General features: G+C 39.4%; 6 protein-coding genes across 7 annotated transcripts; 3 read left to right on the top strand and 3 right to left on the bottom strand.

The window, feature by feature from the left end:
- Nucleotides 1-554: 554 nt before the first annotated feature.
- LOC111594075 (protein GPR107-like) lies at nt 555-2594 on the top strand. Its single transcript, XM_023307214.2, has 6 exons — nt 555-906; nt 1010-1097; nt 1155-1934; nt 1994-2127; nt 2187-2296; nt 2515-2594. Exons 3-6 carry the CDS (start codon nt 1692-1694, stop codon nt 2535-2537), a joined length of 510 nt encoding a protein of 169 aa, XP_023162982.1. The 5' UTR covers nt 555-906; nt 1010-1097; nt 1155-1691; the 3' UTR covers nt 2538-2594.
- Nucleotides 2519-5822, top strand: LOC111594073 (protein GPR107-like). The gene is made up of 7 exons (XM_023307212.2): nt 2519-2884; nt 2988-3098; nt 3176-3321; nt 3377-4220; nt 4280-4413; nt 4473-4740; nt 4803-5822. Exons 1-7 carry the CDS (start codon nt 2765-2767, stop codon nt 5379-5381), a joined length of 2202 nt encoding a protein of 733 aa, XP_023162980.2. The 5' UTR covers nt 2519-2764; the 3' UTR covers nt 5382-5822.
- LOC111594074 (gustatory receptor 8a) lies at nt 5821-7422 on the bottom strand. The gene is made up of 4 exons (XM_023307213.2): nt 6324-7422; nt 6120-6256; nt 5972-6061; nt 5821-5915 (listed from the first exon to the last, which is right to left on the bottom strand). The coding sequence occupies exons 1-4, from the start codon at nt 7174-7176 to the stop codon at nt 5841-5843; spliced, it is 1155 nt and encodes a 384-aa protein (XP_023162981.1). The 5' UTR covers nt 7177-7422; the 3' UTR covers nt 5821-5840.
- Nucleotides 7423-8391: 969 nt separating this feature from the next.
- Nucleotides 8392-11100, bottom strand: LOC111594067. Its single transcript, XM_023307199.2, has 2 exons — nt 11083-11100; nt 8392-9588 (listed from the first exon to the last, which is right to left on the bottom strand). Exon 2 carries the CDS (start codon nt 9575-9577, stop codon nt 8537-8539), a length of 1041 nt encoding a protein of 346 aa, XP_023162967.1. The 5' UTR covers nt 9578-9588; nt 11083-11100; the 3' UTR covers nt 8392-8536.
- A 76-nt stretch (nt 11101-11176) lies between these two features.
- On the top strand, nt 11177-15197 carry LOC111594065 (FAST kinase domain-containing protein 5, mitochondrial). 2 transcript variants are annotated; one of them, XM_023307197.2, is made up of 3 exons: nt 11177-11246; nt 11337-13165; nt 13391-13499. In XM_023307197.2, the coding sequence occupies exons 2-3, from the start codon at nt 11345-11347 to the stop codon at nt 13478-13480; spliced, it is 1911 nt and encodes a 636-aa protein (XP_023162965.1). In that variant the 5' UTR covers nt 11177-11246; nt 11337-11344; the 3' UTR covers nt 13481-13499. The 2 variants fall into 2 exon arrangements, 1 of the variants encoding a protein (XP_023162965.1); XR_002751084.2 differs by adding an exon at nt 15107-15197 and having other exon boundaries at nt 11184-13165; nt 13391-13540.
- Nucleotides 13649-17076, bottom strand: LOC111594066 (mitochondrial ornithine transporter 1). The gene is made up of 4 exons (XM_023307198.2): nt 16214-17076; nt 15698-16144; nt 14033-14138; nt 13649-13962 (listed from the first exon to the last, which is right to left on the bottom strand). Exons 1-4 carry the CDS (start codon nt 16623-16625, stop codon nt 13665-13667), a joined length of 1263 nt encoding a protein of 420 aa, XP_023162966.2. The 5' UTR covers nt 16626-17076; the 3' UTR covers nt 13649-13664.
- Between the last annotated feature and the right edge of the window lie 108 nt (nt 17077-17184).

Below are 17184 nucleotides of genomic sequence, written 5' to 3'. Positions count from 1 at the left end.
GCCCAGCGTTCGCGAGCATGGGCTACATTTTCGTTGTGACCCGGCCGAAGCACAGTCTCGCATGTGTTATATGGAATAAATATTCTATAATTATCGTGATTATTATTAGCTGTAGCTACTAGATTTCTTATTTGTGATTGTCTTTTTTCGTCTTTTTTAATTAAAAAAAAAACAAATACATGAATGTGTATATTACAATTATAATAGTAGATTTATTTAACATATCTGAATGTCCTTTCTATGTCAAAAACAAAACAGAAGTTATTCAGTTATTCCATTTTGTATAATGACTGAATTTAGCTGCCTTATTTAAAATAAGGATTGGACTCTCCCATAACTGCCCATTATGCTTCAAGTTTCAAGTCAATTTGAGTTATTAAGCTTTTTGTCATTTTTATTTTAAATTAGTAATTAAATAAATCATTTAACTGAAATTCTGGTTTGATTAATGTCAAATATATTTTCATTACATAAAAGAAATTATTATCGATATACAATATATCGACTAAGTCAAATAAGAATTTGTGATAGTAGCGCTCAAAAAATAATATCGACTAATGACTATCGACAAATATGTTTCGCATCACAAGCATTTCTAACATACATATCATAAGCATTCTAATATACTACCTGTAAGTTTCGCTCAAGATGACGAACGCGGAATTTAAGATTTCGTTTACCCGTGGACAATTGTGATGGGAACAGCAACTGGAACGGCCAAAAGCTTAGCTAAACGTTAGGTGCAAAACGTGCTGCATGTATACAAAATAAACAAGAGAAAGAAAAATGCATGCTTTATCGTCAGCGCATACATTAAATATTAAATCCATATTTTTTACACTAATCGCGGTGTTACTCATTGCCCCAAATGTGGTTATATCGCGTAAACATCACTTGGAAGTTTGCGTAAGTAATTGAAATTGGTATCCTATTAACTGATAGGATCCTTCATTTGATATATCTGCGTAAATATATGCATATATCTATATATGTTTCCTTGTCTTTGCAGAACGATATGATATGCGTCCCTATATTGGCGCCGTCCAAACGAAGAAGTGACCCAATACTTTTTTTCTGCTTGATATAAAAGAGCTTAAGTAACTTCCTGATTGAGTATATCAAATAACCTTTTATTTATAGAAACATTCTTTCAGAGTACGTGTACATTGTTCCCCGGAATGGGTAAACAAACACGTCTACTAGGATGTGATGTCCCGTCACAAGCGCAATTCACATATGGCTAAAGTGAGCGACTCTGCATTGTTCATTCAGAAGCGTCGACGTCGGGGTGTAATGCCAATAGATTCTGAGCAAGCTGTTGGTAACATGGATGATTATTCGGTTGAAGAGCCTATGTAATCAGAGATGGATGCAGTAGAGACTAAAGCAAATGAAAATATCGAGCAGCCAAAGTTGGACGTGGCTGACATAATAAAGATTAAAGCAGGGCTTGCAAAGTTTAAGCTCAAAAAGATTTCTGTTTCGAAACCAAAGGTGGAGGAAGTGGCAAGTGTATCATCCATTGTAGGTGTTCCGTCCGCTATTCCTAAGTCCGCTATTCCTAATCTGAATCCAGTGCCAATGGTGATGTCAATATCGATGGGCATGGTGCCGTGGCTGCCGTATCTACTTCAACTGGTAGCAGCAACAAGCAAATTTCCAGTGATGCTGATGCTGAAGTGCAGTCACCAATGCCTGGTGAACGTTCCCGCGGCTCGGTATTAGACTTTTACGATTTCAACTTTTACAGACAATCACAAGAGGAGCTATGTAGAAATTTCACTCTACCCCTTAAAAAACTAACAATAGACGGTACCAACTATTACAACTTTACGTTCTCCATGTTTGTAGCTACACAGCATGATGAGGGATTATATAATTTGTACTTCCATGCCTACCCCAACTATCATCGCCCTAAGATGCTATCGTTTAATGTAAGTACTTTTGCGACATGTCCAGCCGCAATAAGCAAATTAATTGGTCCTTTTTGTAGGTGGACATAGAGAAGAACAACAATGGCAACTATTTGTCGGCTGGAGAAATGCCGCTGCCGGCTTTGTTCTTTATGATAAGTCTGTTATTCTTTTTGTCTGGTCTATTCTGGGGGTTCATACTGAAAAAGAGCAAGTGAGCGCACAGTGAATATACGGTTTTTATTTTATTCATAATGTTTTATTGCATTTCAGGGGAAAAACATATATTTTTCTGTCCTTTCTATGTCAAAAACAAAAAAGTAGCTGCTTTATCATTCAGTCGTTTCAATTGGCGTTGATTTCAAAACCAGGATTGAACTCTCGTAAATAACTGCCCATTAAATATGCTTCAAATTTCAAGTTAATATCAGTTACTAACTTTTTTGTCATTTGTATTTAAAATATTCATTAAAGGAAATCATTTATCTGACATTCTCGTTTGATTCATGTCTTAAATATATATTCGCTACATAAAAGGAATTATTATCGATGTATTGTATTCAACTATCGATTAATCGAGAAATATTTTTCGCATCACTAGCATATCTAAAGTACTACCTGTAAGTTTTTATTGTGCGCAACAAGACGACAAACACGGAATTAAAGATATCGTTTACTTGTGGACAATTGTGATTGTAATAGCAACGGCAACGGCCGAAAGCTTAACAAATCGAAGCTAATTAATTAAAATCAACGGAAAATCTATTTCCAACTGCTACATTGCATACCCATATCGGTTTCGATTAGTGCAAAAAGGCCCACACGGCTACAAAATAAACAAGAGCAAGAAAATGCATGCGATATCGTCAGGGCATATATTAAATATTAAATCAATATTTTTTACACTAATCGCGGTGTTACTCATTGCACCAAATGTGGTTAAATCGCGTAAACATCACTTGGAAGTTCGCGTAAGTAATTGAAATCGGTATCCTATTAACTGATAGGATCCTTCATTTGATATATCTGCGTAAATATATGCATGTATCTATATATGTTTCCTTGTTTTTGCAGAACGATATGCGTCCGTATATTGCTTTGAGCACCTTTGGCTTTTACACAAACGGACATTTAAACGTCCAGCTAAGTCAGCTAACCGTGGATGATGAGCAGTCAACTGATTTGGTGGGCATAATAAAATAATTGCTTGTATAGGACAATATTTTTTAACGCACATATATGTATTTTTTTTGGGATTATAGTTTGGTCTAACGCTGGATAAAACAACTATTGATCAACTTAATCCATACTTGGATTCGCATCAGAACAACTGCATACTAGAAGAGCCGCCGTCCAAACAAAAAAGGGGCCCAATACTTTTTTTTTTGCTTGATATAAAAGAGCTTAAGTAACTTGCTAATTGAGTCTATCGAATGACCTTATTTATAGTTACATTCTTTCAGAGTACATGTACATTGTTCCCCGGAATGGGTAAACAAACACGTCTACAAGGATGTGATGTCCCGTCACAAGCGCAATTCACATATGGCTAAAGTGAGCGACTCTGCATTGTTCATGCAGAAGCGTCGACGTCGGAGTGTAATGCCAATAGATTCTGAGGAAGCTGTTGATAGCATGAATGATCATTCGGTTGAGGAGCCCATGCAATCAGAGATGGATGCAGCAGAGGCTAATGCAAAGGAAATTATCGAGCAGCCAAAGTTGTCGTCGCCCATTGTGACCGGTAAAATTGAAGGAGCACCTAAAGAGGACGTGGCTGACGTAATAAATCTAAAAGCAGTCCCTGCAAGGCTTGAGCCCAAAAAGATTTCTGTTTCGAAACCAAAGGTAGAGGAAGTGGCAAATGCATCATTCATTGTAGGTGTTCCGCCCGCTATTCCTAAGGCCGTCGTAGCCAATGGAAACCGTGAACTACAAACTGAAGCCGGTACAAATGGCGATGTCAATATCGATGGGCATGGTGCCGTGGCTGCCGTATCTACTTCAACTGGTAGCAGCAACAAGCAAATTTCCAGTGATGCTGATGCTGAAGTGCAGTCACCAATGCCTGGTGAACGTTCCCGCGGCTCGGTATTAGACTTTTACGATTTCAACTTTTACAGACAATCACAAGAGGAGCTATGTAGAAATTTCACTCTACCCCTCAAAAAACTAACAATAGACGGTACCAACTATTACAACTTTACGTTCTCCATGTTTGTAGCTACACAGCATGATGAGGGATTATATAATTTGTACTTCCATGCCTGCCCCAACTATCATCGCCCTAAGATGCTATCGTTTAATGTAAGTACTTTTGCGACATGTCCAGCCGCAATAAGCTAATTAATTGGTCCTTTTTGTAGGTGGACATAGAGGAGAACAACAATGGCAACTATTTGTCGGCTGGAGAAATGCCGCTGCCGGCTTTGTACTTTATGATGAGTCTGTTATTCTTTTTGTCCGGCCTATTCTGGGTATTCATATTAAAAAAGAGCAAGTAGGTGTGCATTGAATATAAGAAATTTATTATATTCATAATGTTTTATTCCATTTCAGGCATACCGTCTACAAGATACACTACCTAATGGCTGTCCTTGTATTCTTAAAGTCGCTATCCCTTATGTTCCATTCCATTAATTATCATTTTATTGAGAAACGTGGTGAGCATGTCGAAACGTGGGCCATACTTTACTACATTGCGCATCTACTGAAGGGTGCCGTCTTGTTTATAACTATTGTCCTCATTGGTACCGGCTGGACATTCATTAAGCACATACTCTCCGACAAGGATAAGAAGATCTTCATGATTGTCATTCCCCTCCAGGTTGGTTAATAATTGTTGTGGGACCTTATAATTTTACAAATTTGTTATTAATTCTTCTAAAGGTGCTTGCCAATGTAGCACAAATAATAACGGACGAATCTGATCAAAGCGATGCCGAATTTCGTACCTGGCACAATATTTTCTTCTTTGTGGACTTGCTCTGCTGTGGTGCTATACTGTTTCCTATTGTGTGGTCCATCCGTCATTTGCATGAGGCGTCCGCAACAGACGGCAAGGCGGCAATCAATCTACGGAAGCTAAAACTCTTTCGCCAGTTCTACATTATGATTGTCTGCTATATTTACTTTACTCGCATTATTGTGGACTTGCTGCAGATGACGGTCGTCTTTCAATACGCCTGGCTGGATGAGATGTTTCGAGAGATGGCCACATATGTGTTCTTTGTGCTTACGGGCTATAAGTTCCGTCCAGTCTCATCACATCCATATTTCACGGTGCCAGACGACGAAGAAGACGACGATGTGGAGGTAGTTACCGAATCCGGTATCACTGCATCGTTACATCGTGTTAAACCGCTCAGCCGCTCGGCCCATTCCAATACCATAACCATTATCGAAGGCAACGATGATGAGCGCGAGAATCTGATTGCGAAGCGGGAATCAAGCCATGAATACGATTAGATCCTTGGATAAAGCTACACACGCATATACAGACACACGCATACAAATATATGTATATATTTGGACATATATAGCATATATAAGATACGAACTTAATTGCAATCGTAGCTTAGGCAAGGCGAATTCTAACTCCTGCTAAGAGCTCAGAAATTGATATTTGGTAAAGTTGGGATAAGTGGTGTTTAGTTTTGTAGTCTTGCAACAACAACAGCCACCCCCTTCCTCTTTCTCTCTCTTCTCTTCTAAGATAAAGTTAAGTGCCCGCCCAACACCATTGCACGTGTATATACAAAACGACGCTTCGCGTAACATACAACGCTCGAAACATACAAATATCCACACACACACACACACATACACAGAACGATGCTTATACCCATTCGTTTTAAGATATTAATGATATAATTTTATGGAATATACAATATATACATAAAGCTTTAATATGATATACAAAAAAAACTATAAATAGGCCCCACTCAACTTGGGCATCAGCTGCACGGTAAAGATCATATAGGTGCACACGGCGTAAGCAATCTGAAATCGTGTTTGGATTAGCTGTAAGTTTCGGCTGTTGCTGCTGTTCCTCTTACCTGTGTTAGCAGATGATTGTCTAGAATAACTATACCCACACAATCAATGCGCACAGGTTCATGTAGGATTTGTAGCGAAAAGTTTTGGATCTGTGAAAATAATTGGCAATTAGGATGCTAGGACTCAATATAGAAATAAGTCCACCACCTGCAAGGAAACTGGCGAACAGCCGGTTACAATATTGTGTAGCTGGTATGCAATCCGGGGCACTATTTGCATGCAGGTCTGTGAAGCATAGAGAAATATGGGTATCTGAAGGATTGCGGGAAACAATAGGTAATAATCTATGAGAAGATAGAGCGAAAGAGAGAGAGTAAGAACATAAAAAAGAGGGAGAAAGAAGATACTTACCCAAGTTAATAATGTTATTAAATGTGGTATACAAGAAAAAATAGCAATCGACTGTGATGCGAATGTATATCATAAGCAGCACGGTAAGCACGGAGTAACTAAACCCCCTTGTGAAGCAGGTACACTGCTCGTTGATGCGCTCATAAATCATCTGCTTCTCACGCACACGACGTCTTAGGTATTCGTCGAAGCCAGCAAAGCTAGCTGAGTCTTTGGCAAAGCCTGAATATTCGACAAGCAGTATCAGCTCGCACTCCAGCTGCAGCAGTTCCTGGCGCAATAGATCTAAATGAAGCACGAACTGTGTATTGCGCAGGTGCACCACTAAGACGAACGGTTGAAAGGTGATCCAGAAGAGCAAAAGATGACGCGAAATCTCCTGCATTAGCACATACACGCACAACAGCGCCAGCTCCAACAATAGCGTGCCATAGAATATGAGAAGGAAGCGCCAGTGTTGCAGGAGCTGCTGCCGCAGGGTTCGAACTGATGGTGTTGCCTTGAACGTTGCTGCCAGAGCTTCATATAGCTGCCAAAAGCACGCCAGGTGAACTCGTTGCGACGAAAGTGTCTCCCAGTAGATACTCAATATGGCCATTTCGGCAAAGCCAAACTTCATGGCATCGTTGAAGTAGCTAAAATTGTCGCCCTGGTAGAGGAAGTCATCGTCGCTGGTTAAGCACATGTACACCACTCCACTGAACCCCGTTAATAAGCATCCGGCCCAGAGATTCAGTAGCTTTGACTTTTGCCTCGGATACACATCGCTTGACAGCGGTAGCCCGTGCATCCCTATCAGCTGATAACAGCGCAGGTGAAAGCGCAGTACCTGATCGATGTGGTAGCCTATCATCGTTTAACCTCAGCTCCACCAGCGACCACCCTATCATCTGGACATCTCTAAACAGCCGTGGACACGTGGCGTAAGAACGAGCAAACCACATGCTTCACTGCTCTTTGACAATGTGTTAGGACTAGGGAGACTCCAGTAATATTCATAGCCGTTTTCAATTATGCAGATAGCTTAATGAAGAGTGGTTGACAAAAATATATATACGTATACTTATATAGAAATATGTATATTTTTTGTCTGATACAACGACAACCATTTAATAGTAATAGACAAGTAAAGCATTGGTCTCGGTTGCTACCGACTGCATAATACTTGTTCGCGGTCCAATAAAAACTTCATTTTAGAAATATACCTATACTTTCGGCATTATGACGCCCCATTGAGAGGACAATACGTTTTTAGGCCCGTCTCTAGAGGCGATGCGAAGGGGAAGGGGAATTATGTTTATTTAAATTTATATCGATTTGTGGTCAACAGTAACTTAATAATACTTTCAAATAATCATATAAATTATGAAAGATTAAATTTTTTATATATTAAATAAGTAAGAGCCCTAACCTGCAAATAAATAAAAAAAATATATATATATATATATATATATATATATATATATATATATATATATATATATATATATATTGCAGATTAGGGTTCTGACTTATTTAATGTATAAAAAATTTAATCTTTCATAATTTATATGATGATTTGAAAGTATTAATAAGTTATATGTATATACACACATATATATATATATATATATATATGTATATATATATATATATATATATATATATATATTTATATATATATATATAATGATGATAATTAATGACATAGAATAAAGCATATTTGACACGAAATATATATCCCTTAATCGGACTTAAATGGAAATAGCATAGCAAAGTTTTCTAGCATGCTATAATTTTTCCCCATTTACTCGCAAAATAATTCAAATGAAGTTTTATATCATTTTCTGTTTTCCAGCAAACCTTGAAACTTTAAAACGTCTGAATAATGTATCAAATATAGAATACGCTAGAGTTAAATTGAAATCGTAGTCGGACAAATTATTCCCAAAAGCCCTCTGGTCAAAATACAATTTACAATGAACCCAATGTAAATGGAACTCGGAGAGAATGCATAAATCGATTATTCGATTTGGTTTTGAAGCGTAATTTGAATACCACAAAAGTAGGAGGTTTTAAATTGTAAGTTAAGGCTCCTGTGATATTTTGAATATTTTGCATTTTTAATACATACATACTTTATTTCAAAGTAATTTTTGATCGAACTTAAGACTAGCTAAAACAAAAAAGAATCCAATTAATTATCATTAGATTAATATTAAGAGCAATTCTGATTAGAGGTAGGGCCCGGGATATTGGTATTCGTTGATACCGCCCTGGACGTGTCCAACATTGTAGCTATCGGTGCCGCTGTATGTCTCAGCGGCAACGTTGTTATAGGCTGTGCGACTTGGCCAATTCACCAAGCCGGGGTGACGGCGACGTGATTGGATTGGAGCAGCATATGCATCTATGTCTTCATCGTAGGCATCCGCCTGTGCAGACAGTTGAGGCGATGGACGGAAGTTGGTGCCGCTGATGTCGCTGCTGCTGCTAAAGTCGTATGGATATGGACTGTCCAGGGAGGACTCCTCGGGCGCCTCCAATGTGTGGGCAGGCGCTTGAGCCGACTTGACGTGCGCATAGTTGGGTGGCGTATAGTTGTAGCCCTGCTCCAAATCCCATGGCTCGTCGACCGGTGCCGGCTCCGCATATCCATCGCCATGATACAATGAGGAAAAGGATGGCTTGTGGCGATGTTGACGCGCTGGCGGTGCATACTGATAGCCCACATCGTCAGCGTTGTGCTCCGGCTGATGTTGTGAGTGCTTGTGATGATGATGTTTATGATACTTTTGCGGTCTGTTGTCAATTACGCGATACGTATCCACGACATGATCTGGTCGCTCGTAGTCGTAGGGTCGATACTTTTCCTCGATGATCGTATAGGTGTTAACCTTCTTCTTCGGCGGTGTCGGCATCTTCTTCATCGAGTAGGATTCGCTGAGATGCTCGGCTAGTTCTTTTGCATGGTTCAGATAATCCGCATGCTCGCTCATGTGCAGGGGCTTATCCAGATCGGACAATATGACACTCTCTAGCAGTGGGCTGCTTTTCGGCTTTAAAGTAGCGCGTCCGCGCAATCTTTGATGTGATGGCGAATGGTGGTGAAAGTGATGGATGACGTTGTGTTGGGGTCCCTGCTCAGCATCGACAGCAATGGTCGGTGCCTGATCCTTTGGCACATGGACCTTAATGTGGACATACTCGTTACCAAAGGCGGCCACCAGAGGCGTCAGTAGCAACGCCAGTAAAAGCAGCAGTAAAGCTGACATCTCATTTGGCCCTGTCGTGAAATACATGAGACTACGTTTGGACATCTGCTTTAACTGGATGGTCTGGTCAGGTCCAGTGTGATCTGTTCTACTCTGCTTTCGCGCTGTCACCTGTTTGCCGCGCGCATTGCCAAAATTGGTTTAAACTGTGGTCTTTCCATTGTCAAAATTTATATACCATCTGCGACTGCTCACCTCAAACGGGAAAATTTTAAAAACAACTCCAAAGAGTCGACTATGAAATGCGCTCTTTTACATTCCATTTTCAAAATTTATATACCATCTGCGACTACTCACCTCAAACGGGAAAATTTTAAAAACAACTCCAAAGAGTCGACTATGAAATGCGCTCTTTTTTACATACATATCAATAAAATTAATTATTAAAAAATTAAAATGACAAAAGTTTTAAAATAATATACCATTTTTTTTAATATCACGTTCTATAAGCTAATATGTTATGAAAGACTTAGGAATATATATGAGTATATATATATATATATTCCTAAATCTTTCATAACATATAATATGTATATATATATATATATTATTATTATTAAGATAAGATATTAAGGGAAGAACAATATTATTGTTATTGTTTAATAATTCATATCTAAAAATGATTTATTCAAATTCGTCTGACATTACCATGTTTTTAAAAGGGAGTGTATTAAGAAAAAACTGTAAACCGATGTCATTACCAGCATCATGGTGCGGGGAGTTTGTTAGCCTCTTTTCGTAATCGGCCCTCTGCCTCACGCCGTCTCTTTCTAACTGCCACAAACTGTTCCCCTCTCTACCCATGCCTCGGCCCAACCTCGTTTACGTTTAGCGGTTGATTTTTCAAAATTTGTTGTCTATTTTTTATATATATATATTTTGTTTTACATATTCGTCGATTGTTTTTAAACTTTTGCTTTTATTATTATTGAAATGGATTGTGCCGCAAGCGGGCGCATACATACATACTCACATATTCTTCTAGCCGCGAGCAACAAAAATTTTAGTCAAACGAAAGTTTACGATGAAAGTGTTGTTCGATACAAATTCGATATCGAAACTTTAGAAGCTCGAATGCGGACCCATTTTATGATGTTGTGACACAAAACATTGCTAACTGGAAAGTACCATTGTTGATTCTAATTAAACGTCACTATGCATATTCTAATTAGAGTTGTATAATCAAGTCTGGTTTCATTTTTAGGCCATTTTGTGTTTGCTGTGTTTCATTCCACAGATTTGTTAAAAGCAAACATTTGATTGTTATGCAAATACTAAATACAAGCACTGAGAAAGTTGGCAAAAAATTTAACTCTTCACCATCATCATTATAATAATTATCATTATGCCATCTCATTTAACACTCTCTATACATAAATATTTAAACTTAGTTGTATTAATATATTGAGATTTATTTCAATTAAAATTCCTACAAAAATATCGCATCTAATTAACTTTAAGGATTCGTAAGGAAAATGAAAGTTAATTAAAATTTAGGGACTTACAAATCTTATCAATTATAAAATGAGTGCAATAAAAAGAATAATCGTTACTGTAGCGTCGATAGTTAGCGTTGTCAAAATATCGATAATCAGTGGCAGTATTGAGCCAAAGGCCGCAGGATTGTCTGGCATCAACAAATTCAGCTGATGTTCCTGTAATGGGATTGGTTTGTTTAATTTTCTGATATAAGGACAAAATATAATTAAAAATACCGCATTGATGAATTAAACAGTTGATAATATGTTCTTGTTTATAGCAAGACACATGTTGCGAAGCTTCGTCGTAGCACAGAGATCGCCACGCCTGTTGCTACATCGTGACATACGCAGCATGCCCGTGCTGTATGCTAAGGTTTTTGTTGAGTTTGAGAATCAGCACGCACACAGCATTTTATCGGATTCTCTAAAGCCGTATAAGATTGTGCGCCCCAGCGATTGGTTAAAAACAACTTCAACTGATACTCATAATGATGCGCCAATGCGTGTGTTAGAGCCCTCAAAGAATGCACAACCAGTTGAATTGTATGTGGACTTCCAAGCTCTGGTCCAATACTGTGCGCACACGTCTATACAAATTAGCGACGATCGTTTTTCTGACTTTATAGCCATCTATTGCGCAGAGCTACATAAGCTGAGCGACGATCAACTGCTGGGTACGCTGCTTTGCCTACAACAATTACCGACGCCAGTGTCCACAAAGGTGGCCAACTACATGGAGCTGTGGAACACATTGGACATCGAGTGTTGTCGCCGTATCGAACGCTGGCCTAGCTCCCAATTATTACTGGTAAGCGATGCCTGGTACCAGCTCGGACTTGCACGCATTGGTGAATTTGTGTGGCTCGCGCTACGCAGACTTGGCCGCAAGATACGCAAAATGCCGCCAGAGCAATTGGTGCAGTCCATGTTTTTGTGCAATCTCCTGCGTCGCCCCGTATTTGAAATGTTTGATTTTGAGCTAAATTTGACGCAGTGCATACATCAAATGACACTAAAGGAGCTGGGAGTCATGGCCATGGGCTTCTTCAAGACACAGACGCCCATACGCAGCACCGAGTTGTTGCAGCAGTTCTACACTCGCCTAGAAGCGGAGCTGGATACCGTCGAAAACATTACGCTAGTTTCTCTGCTCAAGATATTGCGCTACAGTAGTAAATTGCCACATGTAGCGGCACTCACCCAGCTACTTGTGGCGCTGCAACCGCAAGTAGAACGCGTCTCGCTGCTGACTTGCTTGCACATGGCACTACTCGGCTGCGAACTGCAGACATGCAATGATGAGCTTGTGGAGCGCATTCTGCTACGTTTCGAACGCGAACTAGATGCGGCCCGTCTTAAGGATTTGGAGCGCATTTGTCTGGTCATAGCTTTATTTAATATAAACACAGCTAGTGGCGTTGAACGCCGTCTAGCTACACGTTTTCCGGAAATGCTGCGTGGCCGCATTGATGAGATCTTGCGCTACCCACGCTGCTATACCAACTGCCTGCAGTTTCTCAGCATGCGCGGCATTTACGATATTGAGCAATTGAGTGTAGTATTGGAGCCGCGCTTTCTACGCCACGCCTACCGTGATGGTCTGCCAGGTCGCGAATACTTCCACCTGGATAGTTATGCCCACCTACTGGGCTCAGAGTATGATGGACCACGGCTTACCGATCGGCAACGTCAGCAAATGGGTAAACTGTATACACAATATATACCGGATCGCACAGATGGCCGCTTTAAACTCAATAGCACAGATCGAGTTCTGTTGGAGATTCGCGATGCTCTAGGCAGTCTGCTGCGCACCACAGTTAGTCTGAAGCATATTCTGCCCCACTACGATCGCTGCGATATGATCGTATGCTATAATCGACAACAGCAGCGCCCTGTGCCATTGAATGTCGACAACTGTCCGGAAGACTACAGTGGAGTCTTGCTCACACGGCAGCATTTGCTTGGTTCCATGGAGGCGCCATACATAGATACACTGATAATTACGGTCGCCGGCTGGAATAATGTTATACGCGAAAAGGAACGATACACGGGACAGTTTGCTTTGAAGCTAAAACAACTGAAGCAGCTTGGGCACAAGACAGTTGTGGTAAGTACTATCAGCTCTTTTAAAATTGTTAGGCTAGTTCCATCCAAATATGATCGTACTCATTAAGATTACATTCATGTAAAGTAAAATAACTCATACACTTAATTTTTAATTAATAATTTTTTAATAGAAAATATGTAAAGATGGGTACACATCTAACACGCTCTTAACATACTAAAATGCCAAACTCTCTGCAAAAAGTCTTCTTTACTTCTTCACTCACAGATTCTTTGGCACGAGTGGAACGCACTGGAAACACCAGCGGATCGGCAAGACTTCTTGAAACGACGTCTTCGCCAGGCAACCAACATGTGACTGGCCTGATAATCGAAAATCATTTATGTTATGCTAATCATAGGAATAACTATAGTAATAGTAAGTAATAATAAAAAAGACAACAAAATTGTAGTGGATATATTTATAATAGAAATACAGAAACATGGGCTAATTTGTAATAACCGCCCGCGGTCACGCCCACGCCTGTTACGATTGCAGCAAGTTATTGAGCTATTGTCCCATGTAGAGCCTTTTTAGTATATTCGTAGACAACGAACAGGGTGGCAGTAGCTGGAATGGTTCGCAGAATAGATGGCAACAGTCCACGATATAATGCCAATACACCTTCGCGTCTGACAATATCTGCACCGACACTGAACATGCCCTCATTTAGGTTTTTTACCTGAATACGACTCTTAATAACATCAGCTGGGAATGTTGATGTCCATAGACATACACCGCCAATGGCCCCAGCAACCATGGTTCGAACTGGACCAATCTCATCTTTTGTCTGATCCTTACTGTCAGTTATAAATCAATTTAAATATATTTTTTTGTATATAATGTGCTATGCATTAATGCTGTACTCACCTACGCAGCAGCTCACGTGTACCTTCATAGCTGCCGAAGAAAAAGAAATATCCAGGCATTTCGCGCACAAATGTGGATCCCAAGCCCCGGTAAAAGCCGCGTATGCCTGCCGGCAGAGAGAGATAGAGAATGAACATTACACAGAATAAAAGAGATGTAGCCAGCGAGAGAGCACGAGTAATAACTGACTTTGTCAAGTGTGTGACGAAGTTTGTAAAATAACAAATAATGTCTCGCACGTGAGGTCACTGCTCTATTAATAAGCTAATAAGCTAAACTTATATTAACATCCACGTGGAGCATCCCTGGTCGTGATGTTTCTTATCTATACCTACTAGCGTACCAACCACAAATGAATGTATATGTATATGCAAAACAAGTAAGAGCGCAATAGTTGGGTCTACCCAATTAGAAAATATCCTGACAAGGTAATATTCTCATCATTCTACGATTCTCTAAAATAGCTGCGCACGCACGCATAAGCAAGCACTCTGCTTATTCCGTTAGTTTATGCAGCGACTTCGAAGGGACTTCACTATGGGAAATAAATTGTTGAATAATTTTTCTTATAGCATGTCTTTAGTATGCGCTAACGTTTTCTGATCATTTTCCAGGAAGGAGGTATGTATCCAAAATCAATGTTCTGTATTCATTACATGAACCTGTTTATCGAAATAATTTATGTGAAATAATAGATAAGGGTGCGTCGTCCTGAACTAGAATATATTTACTTTGTGGGGTCTGCCACGTCCTACTAACTGTTACAAACATTGTCACAAAATCATAATACCCTGATTTCCCATTTTCAATGGGAAACAAGAAACAGATTCCAAACTGAGAACTCACTCTTTGGTATACTATGCCCCATTCTGTCAATCAATCAAAAAGAATTTGTAAATTTCCACTTGACTGATAACAAGCACTAATTATACATATGTTATATATTTATAAGTCGAATAGCATTATATTGCAGCATTATCCAGAAGAAGTGGACATACCAACTATTACGGATATTGGTATTATTATAGTAATATTATTCTAAAATATTTGATTTACTTTGCTATTTATTTATAGATATCTTTAAATCTGATTGATGATATGGATCATAGAGGAGTATTCATTCATAAATTATATTTGTCTTTCATGGACCCAATCAATAAATATGTGCATGCAAATGAATTTACGACTTTTATGGTAGTATATTAATTCATATATGTATATAGGCTTTCAATAAATCGGTTGAGCCGTATAAAAAAGTATTTCGAACCTTAAGTTACATTTTTCATTTCTTTCCATTCAATAAATGTAGATTATGCATATATATTTTAAAATACGGACTAGACAGTCCGGTAAAAAAATCAGCAAAAATAGATAGTAAAGCTAAATGTAGACAATCTGTGCTGCAGTACAAATTATTATTAAATATAATTTCATTTCATTGAGCAGAGCAAAATTATTCGAAATAATTGAATCAATCTGGTAACGTCGAAACGGCGAACTAGCTAAGCGTGCAGCTGATTTTTTTGCTATTTTTTTTTTTTTTTGTCAGCGGGTCTACAGTACTCGCGATTAAATGTGAATTATGAAGCAATGGAGAGTAAAAACAGCGATGTGTTTAATCTAATCAACATAGCTTAAAAAATAATCAAAATTCTTAGCACTCACCTTCGGTGCGCCAAATGTAACGTGTTAATGTCCATGGTGTACGAATGTCCGCCGCCTGAGTGGGTTCCACAAAGTGTTTCATTTCGCGCAGCGCCTGTAGCTTGCATTTGATCAGTTCGGTGGGGCAGAGGGTGAGCGTGGAGAAGCATGCTGCTAATGATCCGGCACATGCGTTCTCCGTGGTTGTCAATTCGCTTGTTAATTCCTTGTCAACGACATAGGTAACAAACTTCTGGCAGCCACCATAGGCAGCAAAGAGTACCGAGTTTTCTGCCACATTTGCAAATACCGCCGGCACAGAGCCGGCATACAGACCCCGCATAACTCCATCTTTTCGGTAGGTACTCAAAAAGCAATCCAGCATGCCTTTGTAGGTCTCTGGAAATGTTTGCAGTTTTACCTTGACAGTATCTAATGGTTGCGAGACATAAACCTGAGCGGCGCCACCTATAAGAATTTAATTCAATAATATATTATTACGTATAAGTAAAATTTCCGCGAGGCCTGAGAACTCACCCAATGAACCGGCCAAAAAGTCAATGAGACCCCCGACGAAATTGATGTTGTTACCGGTCGTGCCCCCATGCATGTCTAAATGTAAAATGAATCTCAAAATTTTTCCGAATATCAGCAAGAGTCCATCATGAAAGGCGGTAGGCGCATTCCAAATATTGGGTGTATGAAAAAACGAATGGCGCTCTTGGGCTTTTGCTCTCTTTTTCTCTTCTTCTTGAACCGTTTTTTCATAAGCCTCGGCAATTTGCTCTGGCGTCATTATCAGCATTTCGCTGCCCACTGTCGTGCTGCCAATATCGGGTGGTGACAGCGACGACTGCGCTGTCGTCGCCGCCCCATTATGTTCATTATTATTGTGCTCTCTTAGCGGCGTTGACGTCGCTGCTGCTATCTCCACCGGGGTCGGCGTCATATGTATTTGCTCGGTGTGCTCTCAACAATTGTCTATTTGCTATCTCATTCATTGAATAGCAATTTCGTCATGATAGTGCTCTCGCACGCGCTCTCTCGCAGTGGTTTTTTCCCACTCAATCTCTCTCTCTCTCTCTTTCTCACACACTCTCTATTTCGCTCTCACACACACACTCTCCCCCAAATGGTATCTTAAAAATGTCGTTCGCTTGCGGTCTATCGTTCTTGGTTATCGCAATCGTTTTTGACTCCAGCTTTTATCGTTCTTGTCAGTAGAATGCGTTGCTTGCTTGCTGATAATGTCGTTTCGTATGGTTTCGTTAATTCGCGATGTTGCCTCTCTGTTAACTGTGCACTGCATATGGAAACAAAACTTGTGCATTTTGTTCAACAAAATTTGGAAGGAAATGCCAAAGCTATGAACATCATATTATTTAAAATATATATATAAAATAAAAATATACATATACAGAAAATTCAAATTTAGACATATGTATATGACCTACAAATAAGAATACAAAAGTCATTGTAGTATAATTTGAATAGTAATATAATTTACT

This window comes from Drosophila hydei, unplaced genomic scaffold (assembly GCF_003285905.1).
Source record: "Drosophila hydei strain 15085-1641.00,03,60 unplaced genomic scaffold, DhydRS2 tig00000383-arrow-arrow-pilon, whole genome shotgun sequence".
NCBI lineage: Eukaryota > Metazoa > Arthropoda > Insecta > Diptera > Drosophilidae > Drosophila > Drosophila hydei.
Note: the sequence above shows the minus strand (reverse complement) of the source record. Positions and strands in the feature narration are given on the sequence as shown.

Excerpts from the sequence above, each read along its gene's own strand:
- LOC111594067 (XM_023307199.2), bottom strand. The coding sequence starts at position 9,577 with ATGTCAGCTTTACTGCTGCTTTTACTGGCGTTGCTACTGACGCCTCTG.
- LOC111594066 (XM_023307198.2), bottom strand. The coding sequence starts at position 16,625 with ATGACGCCGACCCCGGTGGAGATAGCAGCAGCGACGTCAACGCCGCTA. Across the intron at positions 16,145-16,213 it reads CTTTTTGGCCGGTTCATTGG|GTGGCGCCGCTCAGGTTTAT; the intron begins GTGAGTTCTCAG and ends AAATTCTTATAG. Across the intron at positions 14,139-15,697 it reads TTACATTTGGCGCACCGAAG|GCATACGCGGCTTTTACCGG; the intron begins GTGAGTGCTAAG and ends CTCTGCCGGCAG.
- LOC111594074 (XM_023307213.2), bottom strand. The coding sequence starts at position 7,176 with ATGATAGGCTACCACATCGATCAGGTACTGCGCTTTCACCTGCGCTGT. Across the intron at positions 6,257-6,323 it reads TAATAACATTATTAACTTGG|ATTATTACCTATTGTTTCCC; the intron begins GTAAGTATCTTC and ends ATCTTCTCATAG. Across the intron at positions 6,062-6,119 it reads GTTCGCCAGTTTCCTTGCAG|ATCCAAAACTTTTCGCTACA; the intron begins GTGGTGGACTTA and ends TTATTTTCACAG.
- LOC111594073 (XM_023307212.2), top strand. The coding sequence starts at position 2,765 with ATGCATGCGATATCGTCAGGGCATATATTAAATATTAAATCAATATTT. Across the intron at positions 4,414-4,472 it reads TTCATATTAAAAAAGAGCAA|GCATACCGTCTACAAGATAC; the intron begins GTAGGTGTGCAT and ends ATTCCATTTCAG. Across the intron at positions 4,741-4,802 it reads TGATTGTCATTCCCCTCCAG|GTGCTTGCCAATGTAGCACA; the intron begins GTTGGTTAATAA and ends ATTCTTCTAAAG.
- LOC111594065 (XM_023307197.2), top strand. The coding sequence starts at position 11,345 with ATGTTGCGAAGCTTCGTCGTAGCACAGAGATCGCCACGCCTGTTGCTA. Across the intron at positions 13,166-13,390 it reads TTGGGCACAAGACAGTTGTG|ATTCTTTGGCACGAGTGGAA; the intron begins GTAAGTACTATC and ends CTTCACTCACAG.
- LOC111594075 (XM_023307214.2), top strand. The coding sequence starts at position 1,692 with ATGCCTGGTGAACGTTCCCGCGGCTCGGTATTAGACTTTTACGATTTC. Across the intron at positions 1,935-1,993 it reads CTAAGATGCTATCGTTTAAT|GTGGACATAGAGAAGAACAA; the intron begins GTAAGTACTTTT and ends TCCTTTTTGTAG. Across the intron at positions 2,297-2,514 it reads AAAACCAGGATTGAACTCTC|CATATCTAAAGTACTACCTG; the intron begins GTAAATAACTGC and ends TCGCATCACTAG.